Source organism: Rousettus aegyptiacus, unplaced genomic scaffold (assembly GCF_014176215.1).
Source record: "Rousettus aegyptiacus isolate mRouAeg1 unplaced genomic scaffold, mRouAeg1.p scaffold_m13_p_2, whole genome shotgun sequence".
Taxonomy (NCBI): domain Eukaryota; kingdom Metazoa; phylum Chordata; class Mammalia; order Chiroptera; family Pteropodidae; genus Rousettus; species Rousettus aegyptiacus.
In genome coordinates this window covers 71,610,910-71,630,722 of record NW_023416295.1, presented here as the reverse complement: position 1 = coordinate 71,630,722, position 19,813 = coordinate 71,610,910, and the positions used below count along the sequence as shown (strand labels likewise).

Here is a 19,813-nt window from a genome sequence, read left to right as displayed (position 1 = left end):
GGAGGAGAGTTTCCCTGGAAATTTTTATTGTTAGAAAATATATACATCAAAGCTTGAAGGATTATTTTAGGAAGTATTTTGGTGATGGCGTTTATAAAGAATGGTCACTGTGGAGCAAAATTATACACTTGAATTTATAGCACTTACATGAGTTTTTTGCAAAAAAAAAAAAAAAGAAGAAAGAAAGAGATAGAAAGAGCTAGCACAATGGAAATAGAGTAAATTAACTTTGAGTACTTGAAAAATTGTCTTTGTCTTGTAAAGACTAAATGCAGAGTAACTGGGAACAGAAAGACTATGCACTCCAATATAGACTTGAATGAATCAGCATGAGATGGTGAAGCATAATGTGGAAATAAGTAAGGACCATGAAAATGCAGATAAGCCCTAGGGGTTAAAAAGCATATTCTGAGCCTTTTGATTATGACTTTAATCAGTTCTCTAGTGAGAACACAGGTAATCGATGCCAGACCCTGAGTATTAGTTGGACTGTTGTATTTTATATAATTTGCTAGATATTAATACTAATATTACTTGTATCAAGATCATTCCAATATGTGGGTTCTGTTTCTTTCAAATAGTAATTTCAGTTATGGTCATAAAACTCTATTATAAAAAAGCCACTTTAGATAATATAATTCAATGATAGCTACAGCAAACAAAACCGTTCTTAATTTGCCTCTGTAGTATGATACTTCAAGTAGGTGTACCAATAACCATTCTACTTATAAATCAATGTGTAAACAACATCTAATGGAATCTGAGTTTTTAATAAAATGCACTTTTTGAGAATGAGAAGGGGAAGGAAGAACTTTAGCTTATTTCAACACAATTGTTATCAACTGTATATAGCATCTTTCCATTGCAACATGGAATCTATGACGATCAATGTAAGGAAGTAGAAAAGGAAAAACTAAGGTAAATGTTTCTGCTTCAAGAAGGGAGAAAATGCCTTCTCCACTATGCTTTTAAAAATGACTCAACAAAATTAATCCTACCCCAGAAATTATGTTCTAAGGAAATAAAAATTATGTCTTATGTTTACTGAAATAGTTTCCTAGGAATATTAGACTCCATAAAGATAGGATTTTCTTATTTTTAAAAACTACCCAACACAGGCTCTTAAATATGTAGAATTTCATTTAAATAAGTCAGTCAACAATTTTTTATAAAGTATTCAACACTTCATTGTAGAAACATAGGCAAAATGACTATTATAACCAAAAGGAAAAATACTGTTCAATTTAAAAAATGTACTTAAACAAGAACCTGAAAAAGTTTATGATATGCATAACATTGTTCAAGCAAAATTACACTAGTATTACATAAATCAATAGTTTATAAAGGCCTCAATATGGCAAAGTTTAGAAATAGGTAGTATGCATGCACATAGTACAACAAAAAGTCTCTTTATAAAACAGCAGTTTTTTTTTTCTTTTTAATGCTTGTACAAAGGGATAAAGAGCAACCACAAACATATTTCATCTGTTAAGTTAATACATTATGACAGCTAAAAGTCAGTCATGTCTATCAGAGGAACAAAAAGCCCTCCATACCTTGTGAATAAATCTTTTGTGCCTTTAAAGATATTTGTATAAAAATGTTATCCTTTTTTTATACAACTTAAATAAATCGTACTTGCTTTAATTAAAAATTGAAAACAAACAAACAAATGAATGGGGTCCATGTGTTTTGCATAACAACAACAACAACAAAACCCAGAGTACCAGAGTAACTGGTCAGCATATATACTCTCCACCTTTGATTATGGGCAGATAATTGTTCTATAACTTAGGAAATCCTTTAAGAATATATTTTGGATAGGGCAAATATTGAGTTAGTTATATATTATATGTTGAAAATATTTACTAATTACTCTATCATATCATATTATAGTGACTGTTTTGCAGTCATTTTGAACTAGCAAAGAGAATGCATTCACATAATTGAAATTCTGTCATCAATTTGTGTGCTTATATGTTATTCTTCAGTGTTCTGTGTATGTGTTGTAATGGGTTGGGTTAATCTTCCACAAAAAGCACATGGCTGGGAAGGAATTCCTAAGACATGAGTACCCAATGCCCTATTGTGCTCTAGGTCGGGAGAAAAAAGGTCCTTATCCCATAGCAAACGTGGTTTTTCCACATTTGGTTATATTTTTGCTATGCTCTACCACCTAAATATAACTATTGTTCACAGTGTATGTGTTTAGTATATCACATACAGTCCACTAAATTTTGGAAATGTAGTCATATGTGTTCATGCAAATTATTAATTTTATATATTTTTAAAGATTTTCCTCAAAATTGTCATCTATCACTTGGCAAATCTAAGCTAATTTCAAAGCAGGTGATACTGAACTTTTGAGGCCTCTAAATTTTCAGCAGTCTGAATCAATCTTAACGGGCACAAAGAAGAGAGTTGACCATTTAATCATTGTTCCATCAATTTAAATGAGAAAGTAAAATGACATTGTATTACAGCGTTCAGACCATAGAATGAAGAAATACAGTCTCTTGTTGATTAAGTAGAACCAAAAGAGTTCATATAAAATAGATTGCTCATATTTTCACACTACAAAGGAATATGTTGTTTTTAATTTTAACAAATTCAAAGGTGTGTCATATCAGCAGCATTGTTGTAAATTGTACTGTAGTGCAGTTCTTTTTCATAAAAATACCATACAAATGGTCAATTAATAGTCATCAGCAAAATATAGAACCCAGGAAACTCAGAAAACAATTAACCAGGAAAAAGATAAAGAAAGAGGTAATGCTGATGCCAAAACAAGTATAATACTGTTGGAACATACAAAAGTAATCCTTATATTTTATACATTTATACAGTATATAAAAGGTATCACTGATTATGCCACTGTCTCTCTTATCCCAATTTCTATTTTCTTTGGAAGCAGTTCTTTCCTTTCATCAACACTTCCTAAGGAGTTTCGACAGTTTTGCCCATCCATATACAATTTTGCATACACAGGATTGGAGTAATTTGTTGGCTGAAGGAGAAAAAAATAAATAAGTACAATTTTATTATCAGTTTTGACCACATTAATTATTTTCTAGAATGTCTATCTTTTAATGTTAATAACATTTACATGAAATACATTTAATTTACTAAATACATTAATTTACATTTAATGATTTAAATGCAACAATTTAAATATAACAATTTAAATTACAAGCTTTTGTTGACATTAGCATGGTATTAGATAACATCATAATGGTATGTTTTTCAGGTAACCTGTGAACCTAATGGGAGCTTTGACATAATATTAAAATCCTAAAGAAAACGTCATGAAAACTATATTCACTGAGACTATTTAAAAGCATAAAACATTAAACTAAATAGTCTAATTTTAAGTCCATATATTTTCTCTCATTGCTATTGCAGTGGCAGGAAAGATGTGTTTACAGAAAGCCATATAATTGCTCGGAGCTTATAATTTTTCAATATGAAGTTAAAAGCAAGAAAACAAAGAAAAACAAAAAGAAAAATATTGGTGATGTAGACTTTAAAATAAAAACAAAATTTTTTCTTCAAACAATCTATATATATTTAATATTGAAAATACTTTAGGACTCTTCCAAAGAATTATAAAGTACACGGTTATCTTAAGTTGCATACATATTTACCCATTTTGAGGAAGAATCAAAACATGTAGAAATGATCTTATTTAGTTGAAAAATATATATAAATGTTCATTATTTACTAATTGCAACTTAACTCAAGAAACTATTGCCTAATGCTTGTTTAGTTTTGTTTTGTATTTACAAAAGCAAAATATTAAATCTAAAGAAACACTATAATCTTTGAGCCATGCAAATGAGACAAAAATAATTTTAAAAAATGAGAATGAAAAACAGCTAATGGGTAACTCGAAACCCTTATTTTTTCCCTCTTCTAACGTGAACCATATAACTTAATGCATCTTTCTCTGGAAAATAGTTACTTCATAAAAAAGTTAAGAATGTTTTCATTAGAGCATTTCTAATTTCTCAATATACTGCTTAATTTTATAGTATATTTTTATTTAACTGGACATTAAATTTGTATATATTAAAGTACCTTATAGGAAATGAATAAAAGCAAATTAACTTGTTTAAAATACTCAGTTTGTATTTCTGGTTAGAGATTCCTTTTCTAAGAATAGTAAATATTCAAACTTATTGTTAAAATGCTATAACATTTTCAAATTCAGCAGAACTATTTCTATTGAATAGCTTGCCTAAAATGATAACACATCTTATACACAATCTTGCATAGGTAGGGCATGTAACAATATAACATAAGTCCCTGATTTTAATGCTGTTTCAAAACTTTTGTTTTTTAAAAACTCAAGGGCAAGCTCTTATCTAAATCTAATAATCAGCTGCTGTAAATATTCTACTATAAAAAAATTAAAATAAATAAATCTAATAATAATTTTTGATTGTGAGGGGTTCTGTGATGGAATGGATATGAAATAATGAATTTTATTTTCTCACCCCAGCAGTTAGTGGTCCTTTCAAATCAGAGTTTAGGTAGATGGGCGGCGCTGTATGTCGAAGCTTGAAAGAACTGGACCCGCCCCCTATATACCTGGCCTGTACGTAAACAGAAAATTTTAGTTTCTGATCTAATATCATGGAATTTTTTTCATTTTCATGAACTTATATCAAGTTATAACAACAATATAAAAATACTCTTTAGCTCTGGGACAGGAACAGTGTTCATGCTAGCTTTAATAACAACTATTAATATTGAATCTGTTCTTCATAGGTAGATGTTTCTAGGTTAAATTAATTTTATTCTCCCCAATGAAAGCGTATCTTTGCAAACAGCACCGTAAAAAGCACACCAGCCTCCTCCATTTAAGGTTTTTGTCACTGAAAGTTTTTGACAGTAGCCAATTCTGGACACTTGAATATCTGACTGCATCTAATTAAAGATTCATCACCACTCTATATTTTTAGGGGGGAAAAATCATAAATTTGATATATCATAAAATAGACATTTGAATTTTGGGAAATCTGACTCTCAAGTCTAACATAGATTAATTAGTAATTAAATTGGCTCAGTAACTCTTCATACAAGTATGGACTTTAGAATTTTTTGGGTTTAAGGGTAGAAGTAGCCAATCCAGTATACCCATATTCATAATAGAGTATTTTTGGTTACCCGAAAGAAAAAAAAATGATGAAAATTTAAAGAATATAAAAATATTAGCTAATATGCATATTCAAAAATTTTAACTATCAACACCTAACAATGAATGATCACAAAGTTTGGGACAAGGGCAAAGGTCTCAGGAAAAGATGTTAAACATGAAATTAGGTCAATATTGCCTATTTATTTTCCTCCACAGACGTCTCATTTAGAAGATATTAAAAACAATCTAAGGATTGAGATGAATTTGGAGATAAAAACCAGTAGATACTAAATCTCCTTTTTTTGAACTCCTAAACTGTTCCGATTGCTTCCATAGATAAATCTTTTAAAATTAACTCTAAAATTTCATTTCTTTTGATTATAAGGTACCATCAAAGTAGAAATTTTATTTATTTTGAAAATAATAAAAATGACCGAACAACAGAAGTCTTTTTTATGTGTAATGGAACTTATATGTATTTGGTCACATCTTTAGTATATCAAACCATTGCAATACAGTGAACCTCTAGGAAAAATATTTGATATTTAAGGTTGCTTTGGTGTGACTCTCTGTTTTTCAAAATCGTTTATACCATTAAGACTAGCTGTATTTTCTGCATTTATTTCTTATGAATAGGCAACAATTCATATTTATATTTCAAACATCGGAATCTAGCTAGAATCAGCCATCTAAGTCACATTTAATATAATTTTGGTCAATCAGTCAGCAAATCGATAAATAAATATTTATTAAATGTTATGTGCTAAGTACATTGAACATATATTCAAGGGGCACTGAAGCACAGTTTTATCTTCCTAGAGTAAATGTGGAAAAAAATTTAAATAGAATCCTAAAAATGCTAGTCTCTTTAAGTGTCCAAAATTGGCTTAATTCGATTTGTAGAAAAAAATATATATAATGTGTGCAAATGAGAACTCCCTTTTTTATGAAAACTGCTTTAGTATGCTGTCGTCAGTTCCTAGAATACTTATAGATACTATATTTTTATTCCTAAGGAAATAATATAAAAAGTTATTCAAAGAATATAAAAAGTTTATTATTTAAGATGTCTTTCTCCTTAATAGATAAGTTATCAAATAACAATGTGTACAGTATATATAGTCTTTCAATATCAAGTAGAACACAGTGAAACTTATAAGGACTTATTTCATGAACAATTTCAAATGTAGGAGTCAATTACTGCATTAATAGTAGTAACTATAAAATTAATTCTAACTAGGAAAAATCACTATGATAGCCTCTGAGAGTAAAAAAAAATATATCCATACAATTATGATTGATTTTTTTCCATAGAAATGAATACTTGACCATCAATTTCAGGCTTAGAAAGTATAACTGTGGAGTCATAAATAGAATAAATGTAAGGGACTTCATTGAACTTTTTGGGAACAGCTGTTACTATGAATGCAAAACTATTTGGATGTGGGTCAGTCACAGTGATTATTTATAATATAAAGGTGTTTTTTGGACAAAGTATCTTTAATATATCGGAAAGTAAATAAATAAATATTCAATAAATATATGAAAAATTAGTCCAAGATAGCAAATTGATGCTCTTAATTAATAGCAAAATGTCCTATAATTATCATGCATAATATTCAAATAATACAGTGAAATGAATCTTCGTGAGTTTAATTTATCTGGATAATTATTTATCTAATTTTCTTAAAACCTGAGAATCTAAGCATAAAATGATATGAACTAACAGGAACTTTAAAAAAAGACTGGATTTTTGGGCTATAGGTTTCAATGACACGCCTCAAATCAATAGCAAGAGTATTATAGCACATAGAAAAACTATGTTTCAAAAGTGATTTGATATGAAAGAAGCCATGTACACAGTTTAGCTGAGTTTATAATGAAACACTAGAAATAAACTCCTTATTTTGACAATAAAGTACTCTTCTCTTTTTATTATTAAAAATATATTTCAGATAGTGTTTTTATACTATGCTGTATAATTAGATGTGTTGGTATCTCAATACATTTACATAAGATATTTTTTGAAGTAAAGTGTATAAGTTTATAAATTAAGTGAATAAATAAATACGTATTTTCTAAAACATGTTATATTAACTTCATGCTTCAGGTGAATGCAATCCATAATTTCATTTTTTCTTTAGAAAAGATAATAACATTTGGTGCATCCTAAAATTCTTTGCTATAATGTCAGATAAAAGAAAATGTTGATGAAATCAAAATCATATTGCAGAAATGTGACTCAAGAATCTCAGTGCTAACTGTCCATCATTTTAAAACATATTACCTTTGCTGGATCTATCATAAAACCTGGATCTAAAAGACCTCCATCGTTGTGATCATGATCCACCTCATACATGTTATAAGATGGATTGCCAATTTCTACATTTATTCCTCCATTGATAATAGGTTGTCTTCGAATAGTTTTTGTCCTAGAATATGTGAACATTAATATAAGTGTGACTTGCTTAAATATTACAATCATGGTGTATGAAACTATTATATCTATAGATTTATTGACTGATTTTAATATAACTAATGGTAAATTCATAAATAAAATTCAATCAAAATAAATGACATTATTGAGTCACAAAGGAACAAAAATGTCTTAACATGTTATTTTTCCAAATTATTTATATTTAACAATAAAATTGCACTCAGAACATATTCATAATAAATAATATCCCATTATAAGAAACTAATTATATTTATAAATTCTACTTTTCCCCTTTCTTTCTGAAAACTGTCCTAAAAAATAATTATAAGGAAACATTGAAATAGATCATTTTCAATACTCAAGTCATATAACTAAAATCCTCTTTCCCATAATTAAAATACTGACCCACAAACTCTTGGTTCTGGATAATAACCCCACAGGTAATCCACTATTTTTGGATCTTTAAAACTATACACATATGCATGTAAATTGAATAATGACACTACTAGTAATATATACCATAAACGAATGCACAATTTCTTATACACAATACATATTCATTATGATTATATTGACATCACTAATCTTACACATATTAATATAAAAGATCCTTTTCGGAGACTTGTGATTTCAAGGAAAAACCACTACAAATGCTAAATTCCAATAAAATCTTAATTAGTGTGTTCCCTTGTTAGTTCTTTTAGAATATAAAAATGGAGCCATCCCACCAGCAAGCATAACATTGGAAAAGGGTTATCTGAATTATAATTACTCAAAATGAAATAAAGGTATAAAATGGTTTAGAAAACAGGATTTTAGATAAAACAACTCATGTTTTAAGAAATTTAAAAAGAATATTTGTGTTTCTGTAACTATTTGTGTCGTTTATTTACTGTTAGTCTAGAACATTGCATCTTACCTTCTTTTTCTTTTACAAAGCACTAAACCAATCACTAAGGTGGCTATCAAAGTAACCAAGAGGACAAGGGGCACAATGATAGCAATACTTCCTGAAAAAGAAATGAATGAAGAGGATGAACACATAAACAAAAAGTAAAGACTGATATAACTGAATATTACACCAAATCATTTGACCAATGATATAACAAAGCTTAGGCTGAATGTCTACTTTCCTAGTTCGTGTTACTAAAACATTGCTCCTATCAAATTCTTGATCTACTGAAAATGTTTGTTTAAATATCTTTCACTTATATGTTGTGTCTCAATCTCACAACGCACATTTACTTGCCATGATGTAAGTATATGCTGGTAATACCTTGTAAATCAATCAGGACTGAACACACATTTACACAATTTTACTGGTCACATTCCCACCCTCAGTTTTGTTCCTTTAGCTATAAATACTCTCTGGCCAGGAGTACACGTGGCAAGTTAGAGTGTGGCCTGGCAAAACAAAAAAGGGACATCAGCACTGGATTTGAGATAACATAGGCCTAAATATATTTCACAACTTACTTGAAGACGTTGAATAGGTTATTTAAAATTTGAGGCTTGACACTTTAAATATTATTTAGCCACTGAAGTATTAAATAGTATATAAAGTATTTATCAAAATAATATTAAATTGAGGAATTTTTAAGTGTAAAAAAAATTTTTTTTGAGGCTCTTGCTCTTCACCAAAGTAAAAGAGGCAAAAAGACCTACCACGTAGGGCTGTTAACTTGATTCAACAAAATAGGGAAGCAGAGGGGATTTTCTTTCCACTTCTGGAATAGTTTCAGGAAAACATCTCTGCAAGGTTGGTCTTATGTTGTAAATGGACATTTTCCCCTGTGTTTTCACATATTTATAAGAATGATCTCATATTATATCACCTATCTTCAAAATGATATAAACTATCTATGGGCTAGATCTTCAAAAGTGGTCCAAGAAACTGAGTATTAGTTTTTATGCATCTGAGCAGATGGAAAAAGCAAAACTGAAGAGAACCTCTGCCCTCCATTTCGAGGTTGGCAATATGGGAAATTAATTTTTTTTCCAAGAAAGGAGATAATACTTGCTTCAAAAAATAATAATATAATAAAAAATAACCTAATATTATTTGTCCAACAAATATCTAGTGCTTATGAAACAAAGGCTTTCATTACTTGGAATAAGTATCTGGTTGATTTAGTTAAGTCAGGTTAATTACTGATTAAATTAAGAATGAAGCAATGCAAAAACTAATTGAAATTTCACATGGAGATCTTGAATAGTTCAGGGATGAACCATTAAGAATTATTAAATATTTGAATTTTCCTCTGCAAATACATGTGAATGTAAACATCCTGTAGTAGAAATGTATGATAATATTAAGCACAATAAGCAGCTGTTTAGGAACTTTAACATAGAAATATAGATCAATTTAACAGTTCTAGCCAAAAGTTATCCGTGTGAGATAGTACATAGTAGAGTTTACTTACCAAAATGCCAAAAAGTCTTTATTGAAGAAATGTCATGCGTAAAATAATCTATCACTTTGAAACTTCAAAAATAATTTGTCTAAAATAACCAAGTCCCTATGTCTTCCCTGCAAGAAAAAATATGGCTTGCCTTCTTTAGTCAGTTTCTAAAATAAAAAACTCATTTTATTTTTTCGTGTTTTTACCAGGACTATGCAACTTAGTGAGTTCAATTTTATATGGTTTTGAGAAAGTGAACTTTATATGAATGTGTAATTTATTAGTAATTAATGACAGTAGAGAATCTGGCATCCTAGAAAATAGTGAACATTTGTTCACAAAGTTTAAATACCAGTGAACAGCTGGTTTCTTCATAAACTATGACTTCACCTGATTGATCAAGACTTTGTAAATATAAATACTTCACTATCGTTTTCCCACTAAAATTTGTGATAAATTGGTTGGTAAAAAATACTTACTAATATTGATTTTAAGGTATATAAATTTACTTTTCCCTCAATGCAACCGTATATTATTTAGAATATGAGATTTTATTTGTTCTACATAGTCTTTTATTCTACAAGGTAGAAATGCTGTTAATTATGTATTCTAGGAAACAAAAAAAAACTTCTTTTTTCTTCTTTCTCCCATCATGAATGGCAGCTCCAATCCTTTACAAATCTAAATAATACTTTGTTTAAGAATCTAGATTTCTGATATGTTTATGTAACTAATTGAGGTAACTGCAGTAATACTTAAAGTTGCCAATAAATAATGCAGTATAGCAATTTGGCCAGTTATAAAACAATTGGCAACCACATACGTTTTTAGAATCATAAGATAGGTATTTTTCAGAATGGGTACATTTTTCTAAGTAGCACATATAGCAGTAACTATAATATTGCAACATGTGATGGTCATATTGCAGGTGATTTTTTAAACATACGTTATTGGTAGGTTGTTCTAAAATGATTTCGAAAAGTACTTTCTGTACTTATTAAGGGCTGAGAGAATATCTTAACTACCTCAAATAAAACAGAGCAACTCTTTCTTTGCAATATTGTTCTGAAGCCTCATTACACAACACTTTTTTCATTAGAAAAGTAATTGTATTACAAAATTGTTATGTTCTAGAGACCCCCTCCATAAGAGAGGCAGTACAGCATAGCAGTTGAGATAAGGATCTCTGGAGTCAGACTACCTCTGTTCAAACCTCGAATTACTAGCGACATATCCTTGGGCAAACTATTTATATTGTCTCCACTTACACATCTATAAAATGAGTGTAGTCATTAATACCTACTTTGTAATAATGTAAATATGATTGTCAATTACCTAGAAAGTGCTACATATGTTTATTAATTAATTAAAAATATATATTGCCATAGTACTCTATTCATGACTCTGTTTCGCACTTTGTCCAATATATTGTAGAAACCAATTTATTTGTAATTTGAGGACATAAATGTCCATCTCTCTTTGTACTTAGCACAGTTCCTAGGATATCATATGGACTATATATTCGATTTTTATTTAGGAAATATATTTTAAGTGTTGCCATCTCCTATGCATTTAATGTATACTCTTACTTTGTACTGAGGGTACAAACATGCCTCTCCTCATGTTTTTTGATGTGTATTTAGAAGATGACAAAGAAATGGGTTTATTTAAGATGGTGTGATAAAGACTATTCCAGGAAAATTATGCATTGTTCTAGAAATATAAAAGAGGGGCATCCAACTAGATCTGGGATGGAAGAGGACTGGATGTCTCTGAGACCTGAGGGATGAGTCCTCTTTAGTTCCATGAAAGAGAACTCAGGTCGAGTGGGACAAGGACATATTGAATTCATCTAGGAAGAGAAATGTAAAGGTCTAGAGGAGGAAAGATCAAGGAACAACAGTGTGGCTGATGTGCAGAATGGAGAGTGGTAGAAGGAGATGTGGCTGTAGAGGACAGCAAAGGTGATGTTCTGAAGGGCTGTATAAGCTTTGTGAATGAGCTGAGCATTTGTATTATTTTTTTAAAAAATGGGCAAGGTCGAAGAAAATTTAGGAAGTAACATCACTGGATATATTGTTTGACTTAAGAGACAAAGAGCATTAAGAAGGACAGTTAAATGTGGTTTGGGTAACCAGGTAGATTTTTCAGCCATCCATCTATATAGGAAAGCAATCGAGGTACAGGAAACTGGCTAGTTGAGTGAGAGAAGGTGATGAGAACATCGGAGGGTATGCTGAGCCTGTGATTCCTGTGGAATATGGATAGATGATAAATATAGATGATGACATAGATATAGATATAGATGATATGGATATAGATGGATATAGATATAGATAACATAGATATAGATGTACATGTACATATTCCTATACCTATACCTATACCTATACCTATACCTATACCTATACCTATACCTATACCTATACATACAGCAAATGTACAGTGGGATATATGTTTCAAACTCAGGAAAGAAACCAAGATTGAGAGTAGTTATTTAGTAGTAATCAACATAGAGTTGATAATTGAGGTCAAGGAATTACTGATTGCCAAGAAAGGGTTTATGTAGTGATATGTAGTCAAGTGAATTAATTATAAGGAAGAAGAAAAAGGCATCTTACAAAGAAGACATTGTTGCTTTAAGAGAAGTAAGAAGGAAAACAGGAGTTCAGTATCATGGAGGTCAAAAGAAGAGAACCTCGTGTTTATTGATTGAATTTATAGTAGAAAAAATAAATGTAATACCATTACAATTGACCGTTTTTGTCATGTTGCTATATATTCTCTTAAGTTTATGTTTACATATATGTATAAATGCTAGTATATATAGATTTTTATGGTTAGTGTGCTTTTTCTTATGCATTTTGATAAATTGTGATGTTAAAAATCATAAAGAAGTCCTTACTATGGCAGCATATATACTAAAAAAATGATCAATAAAATTCCAAACTTAGTAAAGGTTATCCTTCCAGTGACCTTCAAGAGGCGGCCTATCATCTTGGTCCTGTATATTCATCCTCACTTTGTTTCACTCTCCCTTTTGTTCCTTGGTGCCAGCACACCTGCCTTTAACTCCCTTGAACACATCTCTTTCCTGTTCCAGTTTTCCATACCTACTGTTTCATCTATTTGAAACAGCCTTATCCTCTCCTCTTCTTTTTTAAACCTTCAAGTCTAAGTATCACTGCCTCTGAAAAATGACTGCTGACTTTAGTTCTCCCCTGCCATTCTCTATTTGCCTCATTTCATTTTGGTTTCTTTCTCATGTTTCCATGTTTTATGGTTGTTTACCCTTATGTAGAACCTCAGCTTCTTGAGAAGAGGCACTGTATGTTTTACTCACTGATTTATCTCTGGGATTTAGTGCAGTATTTGGCACTTAATAGCAGTGTGATACATATTTGCTTTGGGAGAATTAGGACAAAGGCATTATTTTGTATTTTTCAGTTCTTTATATTTGTAAATTTGTGAATTCTAAGTATTACATAATTACTTTTCTGTTTTAAAACATGATTATATAAAAGAGATAAGAACAAAGTAGAAAAAGAAAAGACACAAATAACCCCCTAATAGGTATCATGCCTCTGTTGTCACAATAGGAAAATACAACATCTCTACATTACTGCCCCACAGACGCTGATTATATTTTTATCTTCCTCAATTTTAGTATATACGAACCACACAATTCAAGCAGTGCATGTCTACTCCCTTCAAACTTTAGGCAAAATTAAAATAAGAATATATACTGAGTTGTATCATCCTCAGTTTACAACTATTTAAAATAACTTCAGAAGAGTCAGACTAGATTTTCAAGTAGAACATAAGCAGACAGTTAAAGAATAATAAGATCTGCTTAATTCTACAGGCAGAATTTTAGATAATTTAAACAAGAAGGGCCAGAAAATATCAGTGTGACTACTCAGAGATGATTTAAAAAGCTGTGCATCAATTAGAAAGGTAAATGTCTGTGCCGGTTGATGGCACTTAGGCCAACAGCCGAAGCGTATTCTCAATTATTCCAAGGTCCAATGATTATGAAATGCTTCAGTGTAAGCAGAAATGCACATTTAAAAACACGTTCCTAAAGTATCTATCTTTCTTATTGGGCAAATGACTACTGCTCAAGTTCAGGGAACGTTTGGTGATCATTCAAAACCACTGGGCTTCACTAGAGAATAAAATAAACCTCCTATCTTAGGAAGAATCGGTTTAACTATTTTTTTCCTCTTTTTACTTATTGAGGGAAGTTTTTCTCAGCATAAATGTCTAATGTAAAATACCTTCTAACAGAGTCATTATTTGGTCAACTTTGCTCAAATCCGAAATATGACTTACATAGCTAAGAGCTCTTTCAATGTGCCTTGATACTTCCATTAAATTTCGTGACTTTATTCAGTAAAGAAAGAAAGAACATGAGAATCTTTGGAAAAAGGGTTACAACTACCTGCAACTCCTCCTCCCATTTGATGTTCTCTGTTTTAGAACTGTTGCATATAATTAGAGGCATTGCCTTTTAAGAGAGCTTGTTGATCCTGCAAGTAGTTGAAGACTTCATCCTCCAGTGAAAAACATCTGGCACACTCCTCCTCCACATCATTTTCCAAACACTAAATTTTCCCATTTGAATGACTTTATATACAAACTGAAAATTCAATTGACATTATACTATGTTTTTCTATTTTTTTTAGAGTTTTGTCAATATTTAAAATTATTTTTGATGCTCTAAAAGGATATGCATCTCAGTTATCCTAAATAATTAAGAAATTATCACAAAAGGAATGCTAAAGTACTTTGTCTTTACAATTTTCAACTTATAAATTCACTGTGTTCTATAGGTTGGTAATTTAAAATGCATTTTTTATTAAAAAGATGCTCTTAATAAAGATTGAGTTTTGCAATTAGATCACAAAGTCTTATGCGAATTAGTATGCCTCCAGAATTATTAGTAATATAAGTAGGGGCCCTAGATCCTGGAAAGAGAGAGGGCCATTTTTTCCCCTTCCTTTTGCAGTAGCAAATTAGGCAAGGTATATTTTGCTACCTCTACTACCTTTTATGAACAAATTTCCCAAACCTTAGTGCCCTATTCTACAATTATATGCTCATAGCTTTCTTAAGGCTTTATCTCTTCCCTTTTCTAAAAGCAACAGACAAATTTTAGAGTGCATTCAAAATGCTCTATGTATAAAGATAACTCACTTTATCTCTCCAAAATCAAATATTCATGTTTAGGCTATTCTAGATCTATTTGCCATTTTTCAAAGATGCTCATTCTTATTGGTCAAAATTAATCTCTAAATGTTGTGAGTTTGGACATTGTTGCTTGCAGAAATTCAAACAATAATATATAAACTATTTGGGATAGGAACAACAAACACATAAATCAACAAACCCTGGAAGCCTATAGCCAGGGTACCAACCTTTGTATACTTTTGACTTCAATAGTGTCTTTTCTTTTTCCCAAACTGCACTATATGTTTTTTTTTCTTTTTATTTGTTTGTTTTCATGAGAGTGTTTTCATCAGCAGTGAAGGACTAGAGAAAAACTGCAAAACTAAACATTCGTCACTCAGAAATGTTATTTTTCCTCTTCAAGAATATATTTGCCCACTTGTTGTATGTTGCAGATTTTTCAAAGTTCTCCACTCATGGTCAAATTAATAGCAAAATGTGCAAATTGAGAAACTTTACTTCATACTTTTATTTTGAAAATCTTTATAAAATCTTGTAAAATAGTTGGAAAACAGACACAATGTTGACTTAGATGAAATTTTATATCAAAAACCTGTCTTAAGATGAGAGCTGCACAAAAATGAGTTCTAAACTATTAAGCTATATTTTAAAATCTTTACTGTAAAGACAAGTAATAAATCAACTATAATTTTTATTAAGAATTGTTTGTTAATACAATTCTCTCTCTCTCTCTCTTTTTTTTTTTGTTAGGTGAGGCTATCTTGGTTGACCTCACAGATTGCAAGGACCTTGTCAGTTTACAATCCCTTATTATTTATTTATCTATTTATTTTTACTACTACTATTTTTTTTTTTTATGCCTACAGCACCTGGTCTTCCTAGGTGGTCTCTCATCCAAGTACTAACCAGGCTTGACACTGCTTAGCTTCCAAGATCAGACAGGATCGGGCTTGTTCAGGGAGGCATGGCTGTAGATAATACAACTCTCTAAATCTAACAAATCAAGTATGATTTTCCACAAGAAATTAAAATGTATTTCAAGAAAAAATATTTCTCTCTAATTAAAACATGAAATTATTTTTTTTCTTAGCATTCTCACTTTCATTTTGATATTTGCAACCTTTGTAGCTCAAGTATGTTTTCTAAGAAAAGCTTATGCTAGGTTTGATTTAAGAAAACTGCCAAAATTTGAGATGAACTCTAATAGTCTAAAAGAGAACATAAAGCTGGATCTTATTACCAGGTGAGTGCACAGAGTGCACAGAGGTTCACCTTTCAAAAAACAGTCATTGCAGTGGATCTCTTGCAAAATTCCATGAAAGAGATTTTCCCAGACTCAACTCCTTCGATAATGGCATAAAAAGAAAAAATATATTTTTGTACCATGTAGAACACCCAAGATACTAATCTGAGAAACTTACTTGTGCTAATATGATCAGATTTGCTGCTCTTTGGGGCTGGCCTCTCACATTGTGTGCCTGACCAGTTGGTGGAACATCTAAGAAAAAAAAAAAAAATAGTGAATAACAACCTACAAGTCCAGTAATGCAGTAACTTCAACCAAATGAAATGAAGGAGCAAGCCATCACAAATTAATGAATATTAGGTAAAGATTTATGCTAATTTCCTTTAGATTGTCAGTATGCTGAAGTTAACTACAATTGGACTTCACTGTTTAAATGCTTTTAAAATTTATTTTTATAGTCATTTTTATTTATTCTTTGTTAATCTAAAAATTGGCATATTTTATAGCAGAATGGAAATCTTAAGGCAGTAGCTAATTTGAGACATCTTAAAAATTACGAATAGCCACTGTAAAAATTTTTACTTTCCTAATCAGAGAAAGGAAAGTATAGCGCCTTCTCATTTAAAACCATACTTTTATTACCACAAAATCAAGAGAATATGCTCAAGGTTTTATTGGGAAGAGCTGTTGTCCCCATATAGATACTATGACATTAGGATGAAAAGTCTAACAGAGGATTCAAATAATAGATCAAATTAAAATCCATTATTTAAACATAAATCACAACTATATAATTAACTAGTTGCATCAAATAAATGCTGAAATGGTTTTAGCTACGTTTGAAAGTGCCTATAGGCTAACACAAGATTTCTTTGTTCATCTTTCAGAGGAAATTCACAGAGCAACCATTTAATTGCTTCAGTTCTTATTTAAAATGACTGTCAAATACCTCCATATCAACAATAGTTATACAGAATAAAATAAAGGCTTCCAGAGCCATTCAAAGTACATCTTTCTGGGCATGATGGCTAAACTAAATAACTGCAATTTGAAGGCTTCTTACATCTGTCATAGTCAATTTAGATAGCTAAAGCTGTTTTCAGAACTAGTTTTCGGTGACGTCCTGTGAATTATTTGAGATACTCATGAAGACAATATTGGCTGCTCTAAAACATGGGCAAGTCTCGAAAAGTCATCATTGATGACAAACTTAAATCATGGAAAACAAAATTTTATTTCATAAAAGGATATATTAACTTCAGCACAATTGACAATATTGATACTATTCAAAAATATCGTTATTTGATTAATTAATGATATTATAAAACTATGAGTATGGAGCATGATTTAAATGAAAATATTATATTATGATTAGGTCATCACATACATTGTCTTACTTTTTGCTCAGATTCTTTATAAAAAGCTTACATATATATTTTCTATACATCACATTTATTATATGTTATACTACAAGTAAATAATTAAAATAGAGAAATTTTGAGGTCTAGTCTATGACTGTCCTTATTGCTGAAATGAGGTAATGGAATGAGCACATTTTCAAATAATTATTATAAATCAGTCTATAAAATTATATTGATTTTGAAAAAATCATTTCTTCCTTAGTTGTGGTTTCACAGATGAATGATCTAGAAAATTGTTCCAATTCTTCAGTTTCTAATTCTTGACATAGTCCACAGATAATTCAAAATAACATGTTTAGTAAGACTTTGCAAACATGTTAGAGTGAATTCTGATTATTGCAAAATTCTTTTTGTTTTCTGTAGCTTTACACTTGTCAATTCTTTCTAATTGACCAGCGGGAATGTGTTATAAGCTCCACTGAAAAGATATACTTTAGTAATTTTATTATATAGCTGATGCATATAAGGCTATTTTGTGGAATTACATTAAGCAAAATATCAAAATTTGCTCTTTACATTACCTTCTCTGATTCAAACAAACAAACAAACAAAAATCTTAAATCAGGTTTCATGTTAAATAAGAAGAATGACTTGAGATACATTTTTGTTATGTTACTGGAGATAAGAACTGGGGCTCATCATTACTGTGAGATGCTTGGAAGTCAGAAAATGAAATTCCTCAGGAATTGGTGAATTAAATGCTAATGGACCAGATTATGTTCTGATATCAACATCATGTATTTTAGGTACTTTAGGAAGTTATGAAATATGCCTTTAGAACTTAAGAAGAGCAGAGAGAAATTTTTTTTAAAAAAAGAAGATAAAGATACTATAATTCTTATTTCAATCTTTGGAATTATTTAAGTAGGATAGGTGGTATTTGTTAATAGTATTGATTAATTTTCTATTTTATTCATAACTTGGAACCTGATATTTATAATAGATAAAAGACATTATGTACCAGTGATCATAATGCTCTATTCTTTTAAATGAAGATACATTGAAATTCTTAATCTTCAGGGAATATTTTATGTATAACATACTGGAAATAACTCTCAAAGACTGTGATGAAGAAAAATTAATTTTAACAGTTAAACATCTTAATCCATTGGTGATCACTTTGCAATGCTTCCCATACTCCTTATTAAATAATATTTTATGGCCAAAGAAATGTTCTACTGTTCTACATTTGTCCCAGTCTTAAAAACATATTCTCGTCTGAGATTTTAAATCAACTAGAAATCATCATTCTTGCTGCATACCTTATAAAATTACTATTTAAGGCATTCGCTGCTCCACGACTTGTTCTTCCAATGGTTGATTTAAGACCAAGAATTTTCACTATATTTATAGAAATTCATAAACCTTTATACTCTGAGTAGACTAAAATGATCAAAGCCATTAATGGTCCAGATTCACGAATTAGAATGCACGTGGATCATCAAAATTTTCTATTTAATTTCTCACTGTATTATTTGCATAATCATGCTAACTATAATTTCTTTGGTATCTGTCTCTTTTTCATTATTCCTCAAGCAAAATTAATAGTCATGTTTTGGTCATATTTAATGTGTTGTTACAATCCACTGTTCCTTACTATTTATCCTTGGTCAATTATGTTCGAATTAGTCCTTCCTGGCCCTTCCCCCCATTTTTTTTCTCATCATAAACACAAGTATATCATTCCTTTTAAACATATCATATTTTTCACACTGCCCTTAACCTTAGGACAATGATAATCAGCTGTTTCTTCTTATGGTGATCACTATATCACTCTGAATTATTTAACATTTTAAACACTCCATGAATTTTAATTATTGTTGGATAACTGAAAGATAGATCTTTATTTAGTCAAACAATTGTTTATCCTTTTTTCCTCACAACATATGAAGATATTGCTCCTTGCAGTATCTTGAAGTCAATAGCTGCCTAGTAAAGAATTATTAACATTCTTTTTGACTTCTCCCCTTCTAT

At 30.3% G+C, this 19,813-nt stretch overlaps 1 protein-coding gene and 1 pseudogene across 3 annotated transcripts in view; both read right to left on the bottom strand.

Moving 5' to 3' along the window:
• Positions 1-543: 543 nt before the first annotated feature.
• LRP1B (LDL receptor related protein 1B) overlaps positions 544-19,813 on the bottom strand; it is a 1,622,137-nt gene continuing 1,602,867 nt past the window's right edge. The window contains exons 88-92 of one of the 3 annotated variants that reach the window (XM_036236558.1): positions 16,594-16,670; positions 8,497-8,587; positions 7,428-7,572; positions 4,497-4,595; positions 544-3,007 (exon numbers count right to left, since the gene is read on the bottom strand). In XM_036236558.1, the coding sequence (XP_036092451.1) occupies positions 2,867-3,007; positions 4,497-4,595; positions 7,428-7,572; positions 8,497-8,587; positions 16,594-16,670 (553 nt within the window). In that variant the 3' untranslated portion in view covers positions 544-2,866. The remainder of the gene's footprint in view (positions 3,008-4,496; positions 4,596-7,427; positions 7,573-8,496; positions 8,588-16,593; positions 16,671-19,813) is intronic. The other 2 variants (XM_036236560.1, XM_036236559.1) reach the window with 2 other exon arrangements.
• Positions 16,030-16,148, bottom strand: LOC118614105 (annotated as a pseudogene).